At 38.8% G+C, this 20362-nt stretch overlaps 1 protein-coding gene across 2 annotated transcripts in view; it reads left to right on the top strand.

Moving 5' to 3' along the window:
• The window catches only part of PRTFDC1 (phosphoribosyl transferase domain containing 1), a 44698-nt gene extending 27563 nt beyond the window's left edge, over positions 1-17135 (top strand). Inside the window, exons 5-9 of one of the 2 annotated variants that reach the window (XM_027751750.2) lie at positions 11177-11194; positions 12621-12703; positions 13119-13165; positions 15132-15208; positions 15857-17135. In XM_027751750.2, the coding sequence (XP_027607551.1) occupies positions 11177-11194; positions 12621-12703; positions 13119-13165; positions 15132-15208; positions 15857-15904 (273 nt within the window). In that variant the 3' untranslated portion in view covers positions 15905-17135. The remainder of the gene's footprint in view (positions 1-11176; positions 11195-12620; positions 12704-13118; positions 13166-15131; positions 15209-15856) is intronic. The other variant, XM_039380162.1, reaches the window with a different exon arrangement.
• Positions 17136-20362: the final 3227 nt, after the last annotated feature.

Raw genomic sequence — 20362 nt, 5'->3', positions numbered from 1 at the left:
TCCAAGTTTGTTTCTCAGAATTCTCTTGGTTCTATACTTATTTTTCTCTCCTTCAGTGTTCACTGCCTTAACTGATGTAGAGATTTCTCTCCCTATTTGTATTCCTTTCCAGAATAATGCCCATAAATTTGCAGAAAAAATAATGGCATTATTTAGAACATTATGTACCTGAGAGACAGTTTCTATGACAGTAAATGTATACAAAATCCACTATATACTTCTGCAATAATCATGTCCCCCACTCACCTCAACATCTTACTGTATTCCTATCAGACATGCAGCCTTCCCTTTTTCATCTTTTCAGAGGTTGATTTTATGTGTCTTGAAGCACTCCACATCTTCAGTACCTCTGCTGAACTGCCATCTTTAGTCACTTCTGTTGTTCTGCATTTTTTCTTAATTAGATTTGATACTGTCTATTCTTCTGACAGTTGCCATCCTTAGCTGCTTTTTCCAAAGCAAAAGACACATTTCTTTGCACTTCCTTCTTAGGTAATCTGTTCTACTGCTCATCATTATTTTCTTTTGTTGTTGTTCTGGAGGAGGAAAAAGTATAAAAAAAACTTCCCAGCCTTCCCATCCCATTTTTCTCATGGGCTCTGCTCAGCCACTGTCTACCTGCTTCTACATCATAAATGTTCATAATTCTGTTTCACCTCTGCCCAGAAAATCCTCATCAAATTCCAGATGTCCAGAAGATTGCATTTTTTCCTTCAAGTCAGAAAATGAAGACAGTGATTCATTCCTGCTTTACCTTTAAATTAATTATGGTAGTTTGTTCTACTTATGCACAACAGAAGGAGTGCTGTAAGCATGGCTGCAAGCAGAACACGAGTGTGCACAGCATTTGACACAAAGCTCTCTAAGAACAAAGCATCAGGCCCTCCATTATGTCCCCCACTCTGTTAACTCTTCGAGATTCTGAACCAGTTTTACAGAATTTAAGTAGCTGGAGTCTGTATATGTGCACTCTTAACACACCAACCAAGTTGCTCCCATCAGCAGCTGACACTAAGCAAAACCAAGTGTCAAAAAAATATTTTTGACATACCATGTCTGTTCTTTAAGAAATGGCATAAGATGTGGATAAGCCTAGCAGAAAATATTAAAATCAGACATACATGACCCTTTCTAGAACCCCGTAAAAAGTTCCTATTCAGATGTCTCATTTCTCAAAAGTCTTTCTTATTATTTTCTAACATTGTGATGAAGTGTTAATATATGTGGATTTCACTGCTGTGTGCATACCATAAAATGATTTCTTATCGCTCCCTTTGGACCTCTTCACTGAAACTCAATTGTTTAACCTTTGTTTGATGAGCATTCTTTGTGGTACTGCTGCTTCAAGCTTAGCTTAAGTTGTCATAAAATGTCTTTAACCAGTAGTACCTGAGGTTTGCCAAATACAGTGCTAAGAAAGCAAGTGCTGCAGGTGTGATGAGTAAACTGCTAATCCATTAAAAATTCAGTTTGAAGAATCACATCAATTTATGTGTTTCTGCTGATATGCAGTACACATGAAAAGGTTTCTTTAGATATAATCTAACTGAAAATGCAGACTTCTGAATGGAAATTGAACTAAAGGGAATGAAAATACACTGTATTGAAGCCTTCTGCCTCATCCCCCTAAAAAAAATAAAAGAAATAGACATAGGTAAAAAGGAGATGTATCTTTTGCGGGGGGGGTGGCGGTTTTGGTTTGTTGTTTTTTTTTAAATATGCCTTCATTCATGAAACTGGATCCATAAAAGAACTCACCTTTTCCAGCAACTGCGTATTCATATATATTTTATAAGCTGGTATAGCTAACAATATGTTACAAGTACCCTCAAATAGTTTAAGAATAGTTCTATCCAAGAAGGAGAGAGGAATGAACTCAAGCTATCAATGAGAACTTGACGATAAAAGTATTTCCATCAGTCCAAATTTCCATATATTTTCTCCACTTGTAAGATCAGCATTATCACCATACCAGATGATAGGATGAAAGGTCTCTCTAGGCTTGTATCATGCCTTCTGCAGCAGACAACTGAAATTTTATTAGGGAAAGGAGGTATGAAACACAGTGAGAATAGAAGCTTACAAAATCCAGGTTCATTTTGAATACATCCAGTGCTAGAACTGTTATCCACATTCGTGTCAAGTCTTTGTACCTCCTGTTACACCTTTAGTCCCACTCCAGAAAGGAGTTTCAAATTTAAGTAGCACACGAAAAAGTTCCTTTTTTTGAGGTTGCTACCTGCTTACCTTCAATGAGCTTTACAAGACTTAGGTACAACTGTCTTTTTGAATTGCTTCCTTAAAAATTTCTGCCAGTCATGCCACATTAAGGTTAATTTTTTTTCTTTTTCCTTTTTTTTTTTTTAGTTCCCAATACAGTTATTTGGCCTGATCACAAACAGAGCTTTGTTTAAGAGATTCCTTTATCCTAGGGTCCAAAAGCACTTTGTTGGAACTTCTGGGTGATTAGAATGAAGGGTCCGAAATGATCATTTCTTCACTGTACCTACATTGTCTCTTTTGAACTACCAATAGTTTTGATTTACAGACTTGATGGAGAAGTCTCCGTACATCAGGCATGTTTTAGTGATAGTCAACTGTCATCACTGTTAAAATGGTGAACCTAATTTTCTTTTCTGAATTTGCATCAGTTTTTTATCTTTTGCTGTTGCCTTTTTTAATACCTTTGCCTACTGGATTAAGCAGCTTGCCGTTATCAAATTTATATTGCCATATGGTTGCATATTTGCCTATTACACAGTCATTACTTAAGCTTCTTTTAGATAAACTAATACATTGAGAGCCTGCTGTACAGTACTAGTGTACTGTAGGATGTAAATGAGACAAGGTTTGAAGGTGGAATTAAAAACGGGAAACGAAAAGTAGGCAGTTGATACAGTTGGAAGAAACAAAAGTTCAAGCACACAGATCCTTCTGTTGGTCTGAACAAAATCAGCAAACTTCAAGCTAAGTACAGATTGGGAGAAATTCTTGGTTTTAACCTAATGTGGTAATCAGACAATTTGAGATAAGAAAAGTGATTACCCTACTTAATCACCTGCCCTCTGACTAGAGGGGCAGATAAAAATGTTAAGAATTCCTCTGAGCTAAAATAAGAGAGCAAATTATCAGCTGTGGAACACTGATAAATGAGTTGGAGGGCAGCTGCAGTGGAGGATTATAATGTGCTGTAAAGCCAGTATTTTATTCAGTCCATGATTTCAAGTGCATACAGCAGTTCTGAATTTTTGTTCCCAGGCTCAGCTGTTGAAGGTATTTTGTGGTCTCTCTGAGGCTGTGGGCTGAAAGGTCAAAGTTCTTTTGTGAAAAATGTTCTCCCACTGGGAAATGGGCTGTTAATTAAATAAAAGCTATTACTTCCTGCTACAAACCTTACTTCACTGTAAGGTAGTTTTTTCAGGTCTCAAATCATTCTTCTTTTCTCGGTCTTAAGCTCTTTCTGTTCTTAAAAAAAAAAAAAGTGTGTGCATGATATTCTACTGATTTTATGCTGAAACATTTAAGGAGAAAATACCCTACCTGATTGTCTTGTTATACGTGTGAGGGCTGAGTTTGTCCTCTTAGCTGTAGTATTGCGTTAAGTACAGTTGTTTGTTTGATTACTTAAGTGTAGTTTCAGCTTTCAAGGAAATACTGCCCCTTTCTAAATTTGCGACTTAGCATTTTACCTTGTTAAAATTTTACATTTTATATTAATTCAAAGACAGCTTTTCCCTCAAACCCTTATTCAGTGCTAACTTCAAAGTACTGCTATTTCATAGCAATTTTTCCTTCCAAATTAGTCTTCTGAACGGAACATAAAATCAAAATCTAGGACAAAAAATGTTATTCTTTTTTCAGGAAGGTGAAAAATAGTTTCCATAGAACTTAATACTGTCAGGCAGGAGGCATACATGCTCTCATTACTCTGCTTGGTCTTGTTAGCTGACATTATTCCATTTATTACTGACCTGTGGGAAGATAAACAATAGAAATGTATTGACTCAGTGCCCGAGTATTTTTCAGCTTATTACAAGTCAGGGGTTTTCTTACATGTACTGTAAAAACAACCTACTTCCTTGCTGTGTATAAGCTTGTGTGGCTTTAAGACAGTAAACTAAAGATTTTCAATTTTTGCAGGTTTCCAGTCCATTATTAAAACTTTGAAAATTCAAAGAGATATTGAGGTTTATTATAAGAGTGAAAATATGTCTCTTTAGCATGAGAGACAAATTCACATGCAATGCAGGAATTAAAAATTATTTATTTATTTTTCATTTTACATAGTAGTGTCAAACCCCCTCTACTTTTTCAAGATGTCCCAAGACATGCTGCTATGAACCGTCTTTACTGTCTAGAAAAGAATACGAAAGCACACATTTTATTTTTGTGTAGATCCAGTTCACACCACAATTAGTATTTCTGCTCAGTGTAAATGTTCATGTGCAGAGTTGCAAGTTGTGTGCCCTGATTACTCAAAACTGGAGAATTTTAAATTTCACAGCACTCCTTGCATTCAAAACCACAGAGTACAATTTTAGGGCCACTGTCATGGCTGGGCTTCGCGAACGAAGATTTGGGAAGGCTCTATCCACAGGGCCACTGTAATGTTTTTATAAGTGATCTGGACTCTGAAATTGAGGGTACCGTAAGGAAGTTGGCCAATGACGCTAATCCAGGAGGGGCTGTGGACTCCCTCAAGGATAGAGAGGCCTTATAGAGAGATCTGGATAGGCTGGAAAGCTGGGCAAAAACCAACCATATGAAATTTAACAAGAGCAAGTGCCAGATTTTCCACCTGGTGCAGGGTAATCCTCTTTGTACGTACAGACTGGGGGATGAGAGGCTCGAGAGCAGTCCCATGGAAAGAGACCTGGAGGTCCTGATCAATGGCAAGTTGAACATGAGTCAGCAGTGCTCTGGCTGCCAGGAGAGCCAACCTTGTCCTGGGGGGCATCAGGCAAAGCATCACCAACTGGCCGAGGGATGGGATTGTCCCACTCTGCTCTGCACTGGGGCAGCCTCACCTCAAGCACTGTGTGCAGTTTGGGGCACCTTCATGCAAGAAGGGCCTCAGACGCTCAGAGTGTCCAGAGGAGGGCAACCAGGTTAGTGGAAGGCCTCAAGGGCAATACTTACGAGGAGAAGCTGAGATCACTTAGTCCGTTCAGCCTGGAGAAGAGAAGGCTGAGGGGTGCCCTCATGGGAGCCTACAACTTCCTCAAGGGGGGCACTGGACAGGGAAGGTGCTGATCTCTCTCTGGTGACCCACAATAGGACATGAGGAAATGGAATGAAGCCATAACTGGGCAGGTTCAGGTTGGACATTAGGAAAAGGCTCTTCACTGAAAGGATGGCTGGCCACTGAAACAGGCTCCCCAGGGAAGTGATCAGGGTCTCAAGAAGCATCTGGTCAATGATCTTAGTCATATGGTTTAATTTTAGATAGTCCTGCAAAGAGCCAGGAATTGGACTTGATCCTTATAAGTCTCTTCCAGCTTGAGATATTCTATGACTCTATATTGCACCAGCCTGTATCCTGCCAGCTACCTGGTAGAAACAGCTGTAAACACAGAATGATTCACAGTCATCCATAACTGTCAGCTCCCAGCCTCCCTCTGATCCATCGACAATGGAAGCTGATGATTCTTTTGCAGTGGCTTGATAGGAAGGTGTTTCATTCTCTGAGAGTTGAGCCAACATCCCTTCTTTATTTGGACTATATGTGAAATCTTTCCAGGACATATTTTAAAAAACTACCTGTACTGTGTCTCAGTGTAAGATAAATGAGCACCATTTTTAGATTTCTGGATGTGCTTCAGAGATTGTATTGGTGTAAATGGCTCTACTCAGAAATTAAGCCATCTTCAGTCTAATCAAAATGTCAGTAAATGTTCCTATTTCCTGTTCTCTGAGTTTCAAAAGTAGGCAGAATCCAGAATGCCAGATTGCTTTTATTTTCATGTGGTTTCCTTCTTTGCAGTTGTCTCAGGTATATCTGAAAGGACAAAAGTCTCGATCTATGTGGTACAGGAGCTTCAAACACAAATACTTGAGAAAAGATCTTTTCTTCAGCATCCTTTAGATTCCTATAATTTGTCCAGCTATCAGTTACTGCTGTAGCACCACAAGCTGATGAGTTTTACTGTTCTCCTGTGCACCAGCTCACAGGTGGATTTCACAGTGAAGCTGAATAAGTTCTTTCAAGTAACTGACCTTTCATAGGAGATGCTGGATGCAGCCAGCTCTACATTTAGCATGATGGTGACATTCCTGATGATGTACTGATTTGTTGTATCTATTGCATTCTTCTTTTATCCTCTGCTGTTCATCTGATCAAGGATAAGCTAATGTGTTTCAACCAGTTTTAGGTAGACATCACCACTATCTAGTCTTGGTTACTGTGTATCAGAACATTTCTTGGCAGTTTGTAGTTTGTTCCTCTGCTGCTCTGCTATGCCATCGCTTTTCTGGAATATTCTATCAGTAGCCTGCTTCAACAGTAGAAGGGTAGGGGATAGGCAGCCATACAGTCAGTTTCCCAGAACATCACATTGTTTTGTGGGAGATGGTTTCTGATACCAGAGGATGGCAAACCACTTTGAATGCCTGCAGTCATAAGCAGCAGTTAATGACTGAAAAGTATGATGACTTTAGACTCAGTAACTCTGCATAATCAAAACAGAGATTAAAGTGTCACTCTGAACAGTTAGGATGCCTGCTTATTTGTAGTTACAAAATGTTTTCATATCTAAATGTTTTGTGGTGGCTTTTCCACTACAAAGTCCTTATATACAGGATTTCTCTATAGCACTGAAAATCCTCATTGGTGTTTTTTGGAAGTAATGAGAATGTGCTTAATAAAAAAAAAAATCTGTGTTTTCTGGCCCAGACAACTGGTATTTTCAAAGGACCAAATTTCCCAATGTATATAATTTGTAACAATTGGACTCCTTAACTCTATGGAGAAGAGGCAGGAATAATGGAATGTTGGTCAGGGAACTTCAGGGTCCACCAAAATCCTTCCTTCTCAAGTTAGGCAATAAATACAAGATCTTACACTTCAGCTGAAGTCACGTGCAGGTGACTATCACTCTTGTGGCCAGACAAACCCTTCAGGCATGTCTGGATCCACATTAATCCTCTTTCCTTCATATGAGTCATTTGTGATAAGGAAACGTAGACAAGATTAAATTTCTATTAGATGGATGTATAACTGCTTGGAAAGCTGTTCTTAAGAAACAGTTAATTATGCTTCACTGTCAGACTAGGTGCATTAAAGCATGTTCTCCAGGGACTGTACAATATTTAGTTCCTGACTGAAAGATGGAATTAGCATGTAATGCTAGTCATACTACCTGGAAAAATACTACAAGATATTAAGATCTTAAGCAATTATTTTAAGAATTTGGTTGAAAGAATGACATGTAATGAGAATAAAGATGAACACTAACTTCTGTGTTTGTATAGAAGTAATCTTTTGCATAAACGCAAGTGAGGGAGGACTGACTCAGCAGCAGTTCTGAACTGGAGACAATAGGTGGATCACAAGTTGCACATGAGACACCAGTGTATCTTTATAAAGGATGTAACTGTTGTACTGGAATATATAGAAAGGAAGATTATTTGTAAAGCGTACAAAATGGTTCTTTTATTCTTCTCGGCACTGGAAAAGGCTTCGTTCTGGTTTGGGACACCACAACTGGAGAAGGATTCTGACGAGTTGGATAGGTTCCAGAGGAGAACAAAAGAGTGATCAGAAAGCTAGGAAATATAACTTGTGAGAAGATGTTGAATAAATAGGGGTTATTTAATCTGAAGATGATGAAACTGGGGAAATACGTCTTTCTCCAAATATAGAAGAAAAAAAAGAGAAGAAAATAAAGCTTTTTCTATGTCCACTGCAAAACAAGTTCAGGCCAAATATCAATAGAAGTTTTCTAACTGTACATCTGTTCTTAGATAATGAGGCATTGAGACACATTGCTTGGGGAAGATCTGAAGTCCTCATCGTGTTCTAGAACAGGTAAATCTGTGAGGGATAGTTTAAAGTTGATTCTTTGGACCAACAGAATAGTCTTGATGACTTTCATGGTCTCTTCAGCCCCATGATTTTTTTTTTCTCACAAGTTAAATAGTAAGGTCTGCTTCTCCCCATTGGTTAATCCCAATTCCATGGCCAGGGAGGCTGTTGTCCCCTCATTCTGTCCAATTTTGTCATTTCCACTTGCAAGCAATCAAGAGAATCCTTATTTCTGATCTTGACAGAATAGCTGAAGCAACAGTGGTAGCAAAGAAACCCATTTGTCAATCAATCAAATGTCTCAGGACTGTGCTTTTCTTTCAGTCTGTCACAGCCTTGTGTGCACTAATAGGCCTTTAATGACCATGACCTGTGTCTCTTGGGGCCCCCACCCACACCTGTGGGCACAGGAGCGGCAGTTCAGCTCAGCCCTGGACCAGACCTGAGCTCTGCTGTGTTGGTATCGACCTTCAGCTCAGCTGCAGCCATGCCTGTATGTTACTGCAAACATGGATCCAGACTCCAGTGAGACTTGTAGACTGACTTCATCAAACTTGTCTCATTGCTATGGACCTGCCTGCAGTTCAGTGGGCTGTGTTTCATCATGGTTACTCTCACTGGACCTGATCCCAACAGGGATTGACATCCCAGCTTGGCCTCACATCTGCCTCATCACCATGAACTCACCTGATGATATCCACTCTTGGTTGAACAAGTCTCAGGTCTGCCTGCTCTCCTTGCTGGGGCTCCGTGGGCTGAGCCTGGGCTGGTGAGGCCCCTGCAGTGCCAGCTGTGTTACCGCCCTGAGCTCATGGCTCCCCTTTGCTCCGGGGGTGAGCAGCCTGACACTGCTAAGGCAGGACTGTGCAGCCCTCTGCTGTGTCAAATTTGGGGTCCCATTTTGTGCCATAGCTACTGGATAGGTCTTGTCACTAGAAGGTCTGTGCTTTTCTGTTGGGAGTAAAGTTCTTGCCAGCAGTGTGAAGAGCAGCAAGAGATGCACAGAATGAGTCAGGATGTCAGGCTGAGGGTAGGTCAGCCTCTCTTACCTTGCAACTCACAGTCATCCTGAACTGGTTTCCTGGTACTGAAGGAGTTCATTTCCATCTTTAGTTCTGGTGAGGTTCTTTCCTTATCAACTCTTCTGCTCTCTCCCTGTATCATATATATCATATATGTGTGTGTGTGTATAAACACATAAATATTTACATATATCACCACCAGCTGCGCAGGTTCACTGGGGGTAGTTAGACATGTAATCTTCAGATGTCCACTGACTGAATCAGGTGATTTGCTTATGCCCCAAACCCAGGTGTCCTGAGCTAGTCTTTGGAACTGTTTTTCCTAGTTATGACTTCATCCAGGAAGCCAGATGAGAGCCAAACCATTTTTGGATCCAAATGGCTTCCTTCAAGAAAATGTGTTCCTGCACACCTGTCATAAGCTTCTCCTGAACATGTTTTTGGTCTCTTCATCTTATCTAAATGACTGACATACTTCTCTTCTTTCTTGAAGAAGTTTCTAGAGGCAGGGCATCTTTGGACTTTTGTTGTTAAGAGGCTTTTGACTTTTTACCTCCACAGGACTAGGTGTTTCAGATACAGAGTTGTTTGTGTCAGCAGCTGAGAGGTTGAAAGTCAGGAGTGCCAAGCAGGATAACCACCAGTGAAACCTGTTATGAAAACACCAAAAAGGAGCCACCCTCCAAGATTAATATACATTCCAGCAGAGCTCAGTCTAAATTAGTGGCTTTCTTGAGTGATATCTCCATTGCTGACATCTGCTCAACCACTACCGGGAGTTCCCTCCACACCTTTACCAAGTGTTTTGCCATTTCAGAAGCATCCAGGTATAATACAGTGTGTGGTAACATGTTTCTGCAGTGGTTGATACATGAAGCATGTTGTGTCTCCCTACCAAGCACTGTGAGTGTTAGGAGGAGCTGCAGTATGAATATAAATATGGATAATCTCTATTAATAATTTCTGTTTTGAAGATTAAAAATTATTTACATATCAGTTAATGAAAGTGTCAAAGGTGTGCTGTTTATCAGCATGCTCCCTTCACACACTCCTTCTCCATGCGTTTGAGTCTTTCTCAGAACTCTCAACCTTGGGATTCTATGATGGAAAAGGAAGTTAGACAGTCTCCACGTTATGGGTGTAGCAAAGCCAACAAGCTTGATAGAAAGGAAGCAGAGTGTAAGCTAGTCTGGTGAATACTGCATGGATACGAAACTGGTCTTGAGGTTTTGCAGAACATACAGCGTGAACACGTGTGTAAGATGTATACATTGATAGATAGATAAAGGTATTTGTGAAATAACTTTCTTCTTGCTACTGCAGGTTTCACTTCAGACAGTAGAGCTTAATGCAAGATTGTAAGAACTTTTGAACATGCCTATGATAATGCTTACTCATAAATACATTTTTATTTCTTCTAATAAGGACATTGCGTCTTATTAGTGCTTTTAATAGAAGAACAGAAGTCTCCTTAGATACTATGATTCCTGGAACAGTGATGAACCATTTCATCAAAAAGATCAGCCTGTGTGATGACACTGTCATAAAGCCTGACATCACTGCTCTTGGCTGGATCACTCCCCTTCTCTTCAAATAATACTGATTTCAGCAGCAGTATTTGAAGAGAAAGAGGGTGCTTCCCAGCGTGAGATTGGGTGGTGCAACCTAGCCTGTAATCCTTTACTGTGAGGTTGCTGGGGCGTGGGTGGAGGGAGGAAGAGCATCTATTTCAGAGAAAGAATATTATTGCTGTAGTCTCATATTAACATTGGAAATAATATTTTAGTGAACTGTAGGGTACACTGTAGTACATGGCTAGAGACACTGGAATGAAGTGAAGCTCATTCCATTTGGATTTCTTCCATCTAATTTTATTTTCCAAAGCTACATCCGTTCTTGGACAAAGAGGATAATCTAGACAGAGCTGAATTAAGTTGTATACCCTGACTGCAGGGCTTGCTCTTATGGCTGGCTCTTTTTCAGGGCACAAAAATGAAACAGGAAACTCCTTGTGTCCTACTGTGTTGTACATATGCACATGAATCTGTCTTCTTTTCACTTTTTCAAGTATTTGTTTCATTTAGTATGTGAATATTGTGTAATTGTATTACTTTTTGTTTGTTTCTTCCAGAATGTTCTAATTGTGGAGGTAAGCTCGGTGCTTATGTCATATTTTACTTAGATAGAGTCACACAGTCGAGTCATGACAGGGTGTTCAGTTTCTAAAGCCTGTCTGTGTTTACACTTCTTTAGCTGGGAGGTGGTGAAGAGGGAGAGGGGTTGATTTGCTTAATGGCCTCTCAGTCTTTTTGCAATTGCATGAGGGATCAAACTTCATTGCTGTCACTCTAATTAGTGCTCGGCCTTGTGATACCCAGAAGTCTTTGTTTCTGCATCATTTGATTTGTTCTTTCTGTGGTTTCATCTGCTCGTGTTCTGCAAGTTGTTCTGTTCCTTGGAGGACAGTGAATCAACTGCAGTGATGCCCTGCACTTCTCAGGTGCATGACTTTGAAATAGTAACCCTGAACATGCTTTACAGCTTCAGGGTTGTTCACAGGCTGGTTGGGAGTGTCAGTCATTCCCTCAAGTCCCATCCCCAGCTCCTGCATCCAACTCTCCATCCAGCAGTGTCCCCTGGGGGACTGCCCATCACAGAGCTGTTGTGGGTCAACAACAGTGTTCAGTTGTAGAGGAAAGAATGTATCACCTCATTGGTGCTTCAAATTAATATAAGTGATTCTCTTTGAAAATGTTGAATAAGCAACTGGTATAGTTAGAGAGCACATCAGGATCTGCCTGGCATTTCAGACCCAGTCTGTGGGATGTAAGCTGGAGAGTGTAATGAAGGAACTGTATAATGTTGGAATGTCTTCTCTTAGCAAAGGGTGGGAAAAAAGTCATCAGCCACAGGGATGGCTGGTTACCTGAACAGCTGATAGGAGCTCTATATTTGTTAATTCTAGCTACTGTAACAGAAATTAAAAATGTCCAAAGAAAATTTTGTTAATGCCATTAGACAGCTGGGGAGCAGAGGCAAGGTGTTGATAATGAAAAATCCACACCCACAGAGCTCAGGAACAACAGCTGCTCTCCATGTCCTGGTCGGTTTTGTAGCCAGGTACCTACTGATCTCATTGAGATGACGTTGGGTACGGCAGCTCTGGAGAAACCACATTTGTACTGGACTAAGAAAACAACAAATAGGGTAGATTTAGTCCTGACATGGAGAGATGTTGACATACTGTGATCTTAATATGAAAAGTCTAGTCCCTGCATCCTTACAGCCCCCAGTAAAGTCATCTCCAGTCCCATGTTACATCCCAAATACTTGCAACATAGCTGTTTTCAACAGGAAGTGGACAGTCCTTGAACTGATTATTTTATGAATAGAAAGTGCTTGCTTCGAAGAGTGTAAGCTCAGTTATAACCTTTTTTGGATGTGGCTTACAATGCACTGGGAAAAATAAATCATCTCCACAAAATAAGAAGGTGGAACTGCTCAGTCATTGTCCAAATTTCCTCTTTTCAGCTTTTCTTTGTGTTTTACTTGCTCTATTTTTCGTGTTTTGTAAGGATATTGTTGGAACTGGAAGGACCATGAAGGTTCTGCTTAATACTATAGAAAAATACAAGCCAAAAATGATTAAAGTGGCAAGGTGAGTAGAACAATCATAGTAATTAATAGTAATTAATTAGTCTAGTCCAACCTATTTTCAGTGGAGGTTCCCACTCTGAGATCCTGCTTTAATTCGATGCTGCACTCTTGCATGGGGAGCTGTGCAGAGGAGCTGCTTGAATCACTAAGGGGAGGGTGGAGGAAAGGAGAGGAAATGCTTTTGTATTGTTCTGCAGTGACAATGACCCTCTAGCCATTTCAAGGCTGGCACTGATGGACTTGGAAGGGGAACACACCCACCTCTTCCCTGCCCTCAGGACGTTGTCAGGAAGGGAAGCAGAACGAGAGCAGGGATTCACATGGCTCAGAAGTTTTTTGATAAAGGGAAGAGTTTTTATGCATGTTATTCAGTGACATATCTAGATTTAAACGGTTTATTTTATTTTTAATTACAGTTTGTTGGTGAAAAGAACATCTCGGCCTGATGGGTACAGACCAGATTGTAAGTGTTGTTGTAAAAATCTGTACATGACAGTAAAAGAAGTTACCACTACTCTTATCACTTACCTTTCATATCATTCTGTGGACTGCTAGAAGCATTGAAAAATATCAGTTGTCAATGGGACTACAGGATTCAGTGGAAGGATTTGTATAATTGTGGTTTGGAAAGCCTAGCCTCCTTATGTTTTCTGCGGAGTACTAACTTTATAGGGAAATTTAGAAGGGTTTTATTTTATCCATGAAAGGCGAGTGTTTTATCGTCTGTCTCTGACAAACTATATAGAAGAGAATGTGCATTTCTTCTTTTTCCTTCTTCATTGTATCTCTTTGGAGGAGCTGCAGGATTCCATCTGAACATGAAAGATGTTTTATTATATAGGTATTTGCGAGTTTTAAATTTTTTTAATCAGAGTAACACTTCTAATTAATTTTTTTGAAAAGTATTTTTTTAAAGGGTAACTACTGTTATTATAAATAAATCCCACTCCCAAAAAGCAAAAGATAAATTGGGCTTTTTAAACTTCCTCCTGCTGCTCTGTTCGTGTTGTACCAGCACCACTTCTCTCTGAATTACTGGTCCTTATACTATACTATGATGAAAGCATAAATGGAACTATACCAAGCTATTGTAATTTTAGACTTATTTAGAATAAATGATGTAATTAGAGGTATGTGGCTAAATACAGAAAGAACAAAGACATCTAGAAGAGACCAACCAGTATTTGCTACTGAAGAAGGCTCTGGTCAGCTGAGTTGGAGAGGAGGGTAAAAGGAGAGTAGGCAGGTGAGGACCAGGAGGCAGCATGAAGGGTCTTGATTTGGGATGTGGGAGAGAGGGAAACTTTATGAAGCAAAAGTTACTTAAATGTTGAGCATAGCCCTGAAGTTCTGGCTCAGTAGTACGAACTATGACCCAAACATTTTGTTGTACAACTTTTTATACAGTGGAGTGGTATTTTTAACATTCAGAATTTAATTCAGTAAATTAAAGTATATATTTGACTGGATTCACTGATGATAAACATATAAAAAGGCAATAAAATTACTTCATGAAGGGTAGCATGTATTAATTTTAAAATGAAACAGGTTTTATCCTTGTTTATTCAAACTGTGATGAATTTTATTAAGCATCAGAGATCTTTTTGTAAATCACTGATAGTGCTGTCTCATTTCCTCACCCAAATTTACAATTCCAAAATGTCTATTACCCCCATTTTTTCCCAACTGAATAAATTCCTTACTTAAATAGCTGTAAAATTTTTTGTGCGGACCTATTTTTGTGTCTCTAAGATTGGGTTTTTCTCTAGCTACTTAGTGAACAATTTGGGAAGAGTCTGACTTGTTGTATATAGTGCTGATACTGCACAGACCTTCACAGTCAAAAAGATGCATGCCTGTGCTTAGCTTCAGATGTATGACATGTAGAATTCACCTACACTGCATGCATTTACTTTGTTAACCATGTTCATGAATCTTCGTAAGGTTGGGGCTTTAATTTAAGAAGCATTTGAAATGTTTTGGTAGCATAATATACAAAGTAGTTTTTGCTATTCTCAGCAGAACAATATCTAGATCTCTGAAGGTTACTTCTGGTTTAAAATCGTACATTTTTGTGTCATTACTGTGATACTGGACAGTTGCCATCACACACATATACCAACAGAGCTTCCAAACACAAGCAGAATTTTCCAGCTCTGATTCTTGCTTCCTTCCACAATGTGCCAGTGATAATTGTGCACAACTCTCCTACTCTCCCCTGACTATTCACATCCCTGTCACAAATAGTCTATGACTGGGAACTGGTTATGGGGCTGCTGCTGACCTTGATGTCTCAGAGTCAAAAGTAGCATAACCTCAACTGACTACATATATGTAGAGTTTTCTCGTTGAGAACCAACACATGAGTTAAGGGCTTATAATTGCCACTGATCTTGTATTGATGGTGTTTGTTATTTGTCTCAATACAGATTACGGATTTGAAATTCCAGATTTATTTGTGGTAGGTTATGCCTTAGACTACAACGAGCACTTCAGAGATCTAAACGTAAGTTTCTTATAAAAAAAGTTGTTTAAAAAGTCACTGGTTTACTTTTCCCGTATTTATTCCCATAAATACCCCATCATTTACCTCCTCCTTTCAACTCTGAGGAGGTATGTCTTTGACGTGGTTGGCATTTGGGATCCTTTGAGTAAGTGCAGAATTCCCTGCAAAGCCTCAAATAATACAAAGGAGTCCCTGCTCAGCACTGAGAAAGTTCCTTCCCATCTCTTCCCCCTAAGAGCAGAAGTCATACCTCTGCTATAATTCCATCTTAGGTGAGCCTAGGACTTCTCAGGTCCACCGTTCCCAGTATGTGCAGAGACAGCTGTAGAAGTGAAACAGCCACAGGTCAGACGGGTTGTCTGAATGCTGCGTTGCCTGCCCCTTTTCTCAGAGAGGTGAGGATGGAACAAAGGTGCAAACCTTGCCTTTGCTTCTTGCGGTACTCCCAGGACGGACCTCAAAGCTGGGAATTCCAAGTGGAAAAACTTGCTGTAGCTAGAAAGTGAAATCAGAATTCACTTCCAGATCTCTGGAAAGAGTAATTGTAAGATCACTAGATTGGCCAAGCCAAAGTATTTCTGAAAAATTAATTTATAATCAATAATGTAACCAACTATGCTTTTGCAATCACTGTTCTATTTTTTTCAGCATATATGTGTTATCAATGATCATGGCAAAGCAAAATACAGAGTCTGAAGCAGTAACATCCACACCTGAATATTTGAGTGAAGCAGGAATTTGACTACACTCCCTCAAGCATCTCCCAGAAGAGGGATTCAACCGACTCGTGTGTCTTTCAACTCAGTATAATAAGGGGTTTACTCTAGAGATACTGATTAATATTTACAGAAGTGAGAGCTCTTATCTAAGATGTGAAGTATAGGGCTTTTAAAGTTACTACCTTTTTTAAGTATTAAAATTATCACATAAGATGCCTTTTGACTAATAACTTGTCTGCCTCAGGTCTCATTGTGAATGCATCTTTTTGTTCACTCCATCATTCCACCTGTCACAATTCACGTACTTCATGGCATTGCATAACATAATTCAACAGTGCCATTCTGTACATGAAGATTATTTTATAGGATTTTATTGACTTCATCATCCCTTTAGTCTTGGTCAGATATGCTGCTGCTAAATTGAAAGCATTATTTTGATTTAATTCCACAATTCAGAAGTTTCAGCTGAAGCTCTGTGTTGTGTTGCGGTTCATTAATGCCTCTTCCAAACAAAGTTGTAGCTCTCAGAATGCACTGAATTAGAGTGTAGGTCAAAATGAACCCTTGCAATACACTGTTGATCTGAAATTGGAAGATATCTGGTTCTGGTATGTCCTGTAGCCATGGATCTAACCTCTTTAATGTGCTGAATTTTAATCAAGACAAAGCAATGCCAGGCAGGTTTGAATTTCTGTATGGTATCCCTTGTTCCTATAGGACACAAACAAGTATAAAAATTAACAGTATCCTCTGACTATATTCTTAATTAAACCTCATTAAGCACAAAAGTTTACTTTTAGTCAGACAGTTATTTAGTTATGATTTGATTTTTGTAGCATGTCCAAGATGAGACTTTTTGTAACCTTTTATTGTCTTCGAGAATAGAGATCTGACAATGCTGGAGAAGACTTGTATAGAAAAAAAAGAAAATAAATGTATAGGAAAACATAGAAAACCAGGTAATGCATGAGTGCTGTAGACTCTAGGGATTCCTTCCTTTCTTTATCCATCATGTTTGAAGAAGTTTGTGAATTTACACACTACATTAACTGCAAGAAGTGTAATTCTGTATTGAATGTAACTGTTCTTAACTTCCTGAGGGAAACCAATGCAAATAAGGGGCTGTGTATCAGTAGCTTTGCTCTGAAATGTGAGAGGCAGATCGTTATTAGCTGCTATAAACTAATAAAGAAACATTAAGAACACTTGTTACATTGCACAGTTGGTTTTTTTTCTGCTTCAGCATATTTCACACATCCCATAAAACTTTTAAAAAATATGCATTTAACTGGTAATATAAACATACCTTATGTATGTGTCCTGTGACTCATAACCTCTTGTTATTTGGATAAAATCCATGATGTTAAGGGAACAAAAAAGATCAAAGAATTATTATTGCTAGAGAAATGCTTTAGCCCTCTCTTACCTACTCCTTTAACCTATATTTTAGAAGAATTCTGTAGAAAAGCTTTCTTAGAGTAACTTTCTTCTCTTTTAGAGAAGAATACATTCCCATACAGCCCCTGGAAGAAGCTGCTGAAGAGTGTCATCTCTTTTTCTTTTATGAGAGTGTTAAAGTTTTTTTTAATGTTTCTGACTTCTATGGATTTTGTAGTAATGGCACATTGTGTAGACTGACATGCTTAGGTTTAGTCCAGGACATGCATTAGGTTATTGCCTCTTTTTCCTCTCTTCTTAAAATGTCACAATCCAGTTTGCCTTGCTACAATGATCAGTCTTCAGCAACAATAACCACAAAAATGTAGCAAGTGAATTTGTGTAAAATTAGTGTGAAAATATGAAGTACTGTGTGAAAATATGAAATACTTTAGATGCACATAAGTCAGACAGTGTTAAAATTGTTTAATTGGAAGACTGATATTATTAAAATCTACATAATTAATAGAAAAGATCAGATTTCTAGAAAATATAAGAATTGGAATGTTTCTTCAAATTAATTCCATTTCCTCCTGTCATCGTATTTTTAACGTTGTGAAAAAGCACCATACAGATTTCACTAGTGAATTTGCATGTGCAGTTTTACTGTGAATAAAGGGAGTTTTCTATTCTAATGTGATATTTAAATTTTGTACCTTCGTATGTCTGAACATGTCCAGGTATCTCAGCTGCCATCGACATTACTCTTTACTTGAAGCTCTTCCATCTGAAAAATTAATTTTCGATTACTTTAATAATCAGATTCCAAAATATCATTAGTGTAGCTGAGGGAACAGGTAATCATGCATGTATGTCTGATCAATATTGGCTTTAGTCTCTTTGGTGTGCCCAGAGAATTGACTGTCTCATGTTTCAATAGTAGTGCTGGTTCTATTCTTTAATTAAAAGGCCACTAAACATTTTTTCAGTTGTGGTTGCACTTTATGACCCACAAAGCTACGTTTGGGTTTTTTTAATCAGTTCAGCAACATCTGTTGCTTAAGAGGAGAGGATGTTCTTTAAAATCCATTCATTCCCTTGGACATTGTGTTTATGTATTGTGTGGACTCCTGGTTTTATCTCAGTTTTTCTTCTTATGCAGTTAACACCAGCATTTTTTCCCTACCTGTTGAACACAAATTAGCATGGACAGTAATTTGTTTTAAAGTTTTGTAAATGTTTAGCAGCCATCAGGTTTTAGACTTTCTTCAGCCCGTTCATGCTTACACTTGGTCCCATTCCAAAATATCCAAAAGTGATTTTCTGGAGAGAAAGTCAAAGTAGGAAGAATAATTCCTTCAGCTTGGTTAACTGAATATAAATTAGGATTTCACGTTGCAAACCATAGATATCGTCTGAATATCTGATAGTTTCTGCTTAAAAAATAGAATTGAAATAGTCTAAAAGGTCTGTAATTAAGATATTTTTTCAATTGAATTAGCTGCTGCATTCCTGGAGTTAAAGCTGAACAAAGTACAAATTAATATCTGGGTGTTTGATTGCTTACTATTGGTATTATATTTCCTGACCATGCTGTGTTAATCCTCAATGTTTAATTAATAAATTTCTAGAATGTAAAATTCCAACATCTCCACCCAAAATACAATACTAACTGTATGTGATATTCAGCTGCAGAACAGTTTCTGATCTGTGAAAGAGTCAAATCATCACAGTTTAAACACAGTAAAATGCCTAACTTGGAGATGCACTTATTCCATGAGTCATCATTATTGCTCTGTGGTGAGAATAAGTTTTATTTAAATACAAATATTGGGAATTCTAAATTTTAATATTTCTTTATACTGAAGAAAAGGTTGAATCAGCTTCTCTGCATATTTTGTATTTTTATTTTCTCATATAACATAGCAGTGAAAACCCCTATTGTAATCAAACTTGTTGCACATGCAAACTGTAATTCATTCTAGCTATCTTGAAAACTTTAATTTTCAGTTAAAAGTGAGAGTCGCAAAAGAAAACCAGCAAGAGAAAGAGGGATCCTTGCCCTTTTGTAAAACCATCACATTTGAGGATGTTTTTCACTTCTTTTACCTTTTTAAATGTTTTCCAAAACCTCTGATAGTCTATATATAAAGATATGAAATTAATGTAGTATCTCAGTGTACTGGAAAAGGTATCTTAGATGCTTTTTCTCCTTAAATTGGAGGGAGAAATGTACATATATAAGCTAATGTAGGTGTGTGTTAGTTCAGTTTTCCAAAAGTTAGCTCTGCCTGTACCCTCCAGATGACTAAAGAGGCTGAGTCAGCCTCCTCCTGTGCTTATCTCAGTGCCCCCATTTGAAATCTCACAGTGGGAGAAACAGTGTCAAGGGCTTTACTAACCCTCTCAAAAAATCGAAAATAAAGTGGAGGGAAAATAAAAGCTTTCATCCTAATTCCATACACTTTTCACAATTACTTGCTTAATGCCACATGCCTTCCTCTGGGAAGGCAGCCACGTGCAGCTGTCCCAGCACCTGAGCTGGGAGTGTTTGTACCACTAGGGAATGGCTGCTGTGCTTGCCAAGGATATTCAGAGCAGTGACAGCTCTGCAGCAACACTTGGCTGACTAGAAAAGTTTGATCACAAGCCATAAACTTGGGATTATTTTGTGGTGTTAAAAGGATAATTATTTGTTAAGAAAGAGCAATATTATGCACTTACAAATGATGAGAAGGGGAAGACAGCCCAAATAGAGAAGGCAGTGCTAACAAACTGGGGAAAGGTTGTCCTTTATTTTGCAGAAAACATGGAGAACACACAAAATTTTTTAGAAGGGAAAAAAGGAGACCAGTTCTGGGTGAGGCTCCGTAAGCCCTTTGAAGGCTGTCAGCTGTAGTTTGGATACTTGGGCTGTTACGAAGCACTGGCTGACCCTACCTTCCTTTCTGTCAACAAACTAGTGCTTGGTTTCTTTGTACCTTCACGCGAACACATGCGTATCCGCAGCTGAACTTTCCACTGCTGCCAGCAGTTGTTTTGGAACACTAAGGGGATT

The sequence above is a fragment of the Pipra filicauda genome, unplaced genomic scaffold, assembly GCF_003945595.2.
Source record: "Pipra filicauda isolate LSUMZ 115617 unplaced genomic scaffold, ASM394559v2 scaffold187_size1440530_pilon, whole genome shotgun sequence".
NCBI lineage: Eukaryota > Metazoa > Chordata > Aves > Passeriformes > Pipridae > Pipra > Pipra filicauda.
The sequence above is the reverse complement of the archived record's forward strand: the minus strand, read 5'-3'. Positions and strand labels throughout refer to the sequence as shown.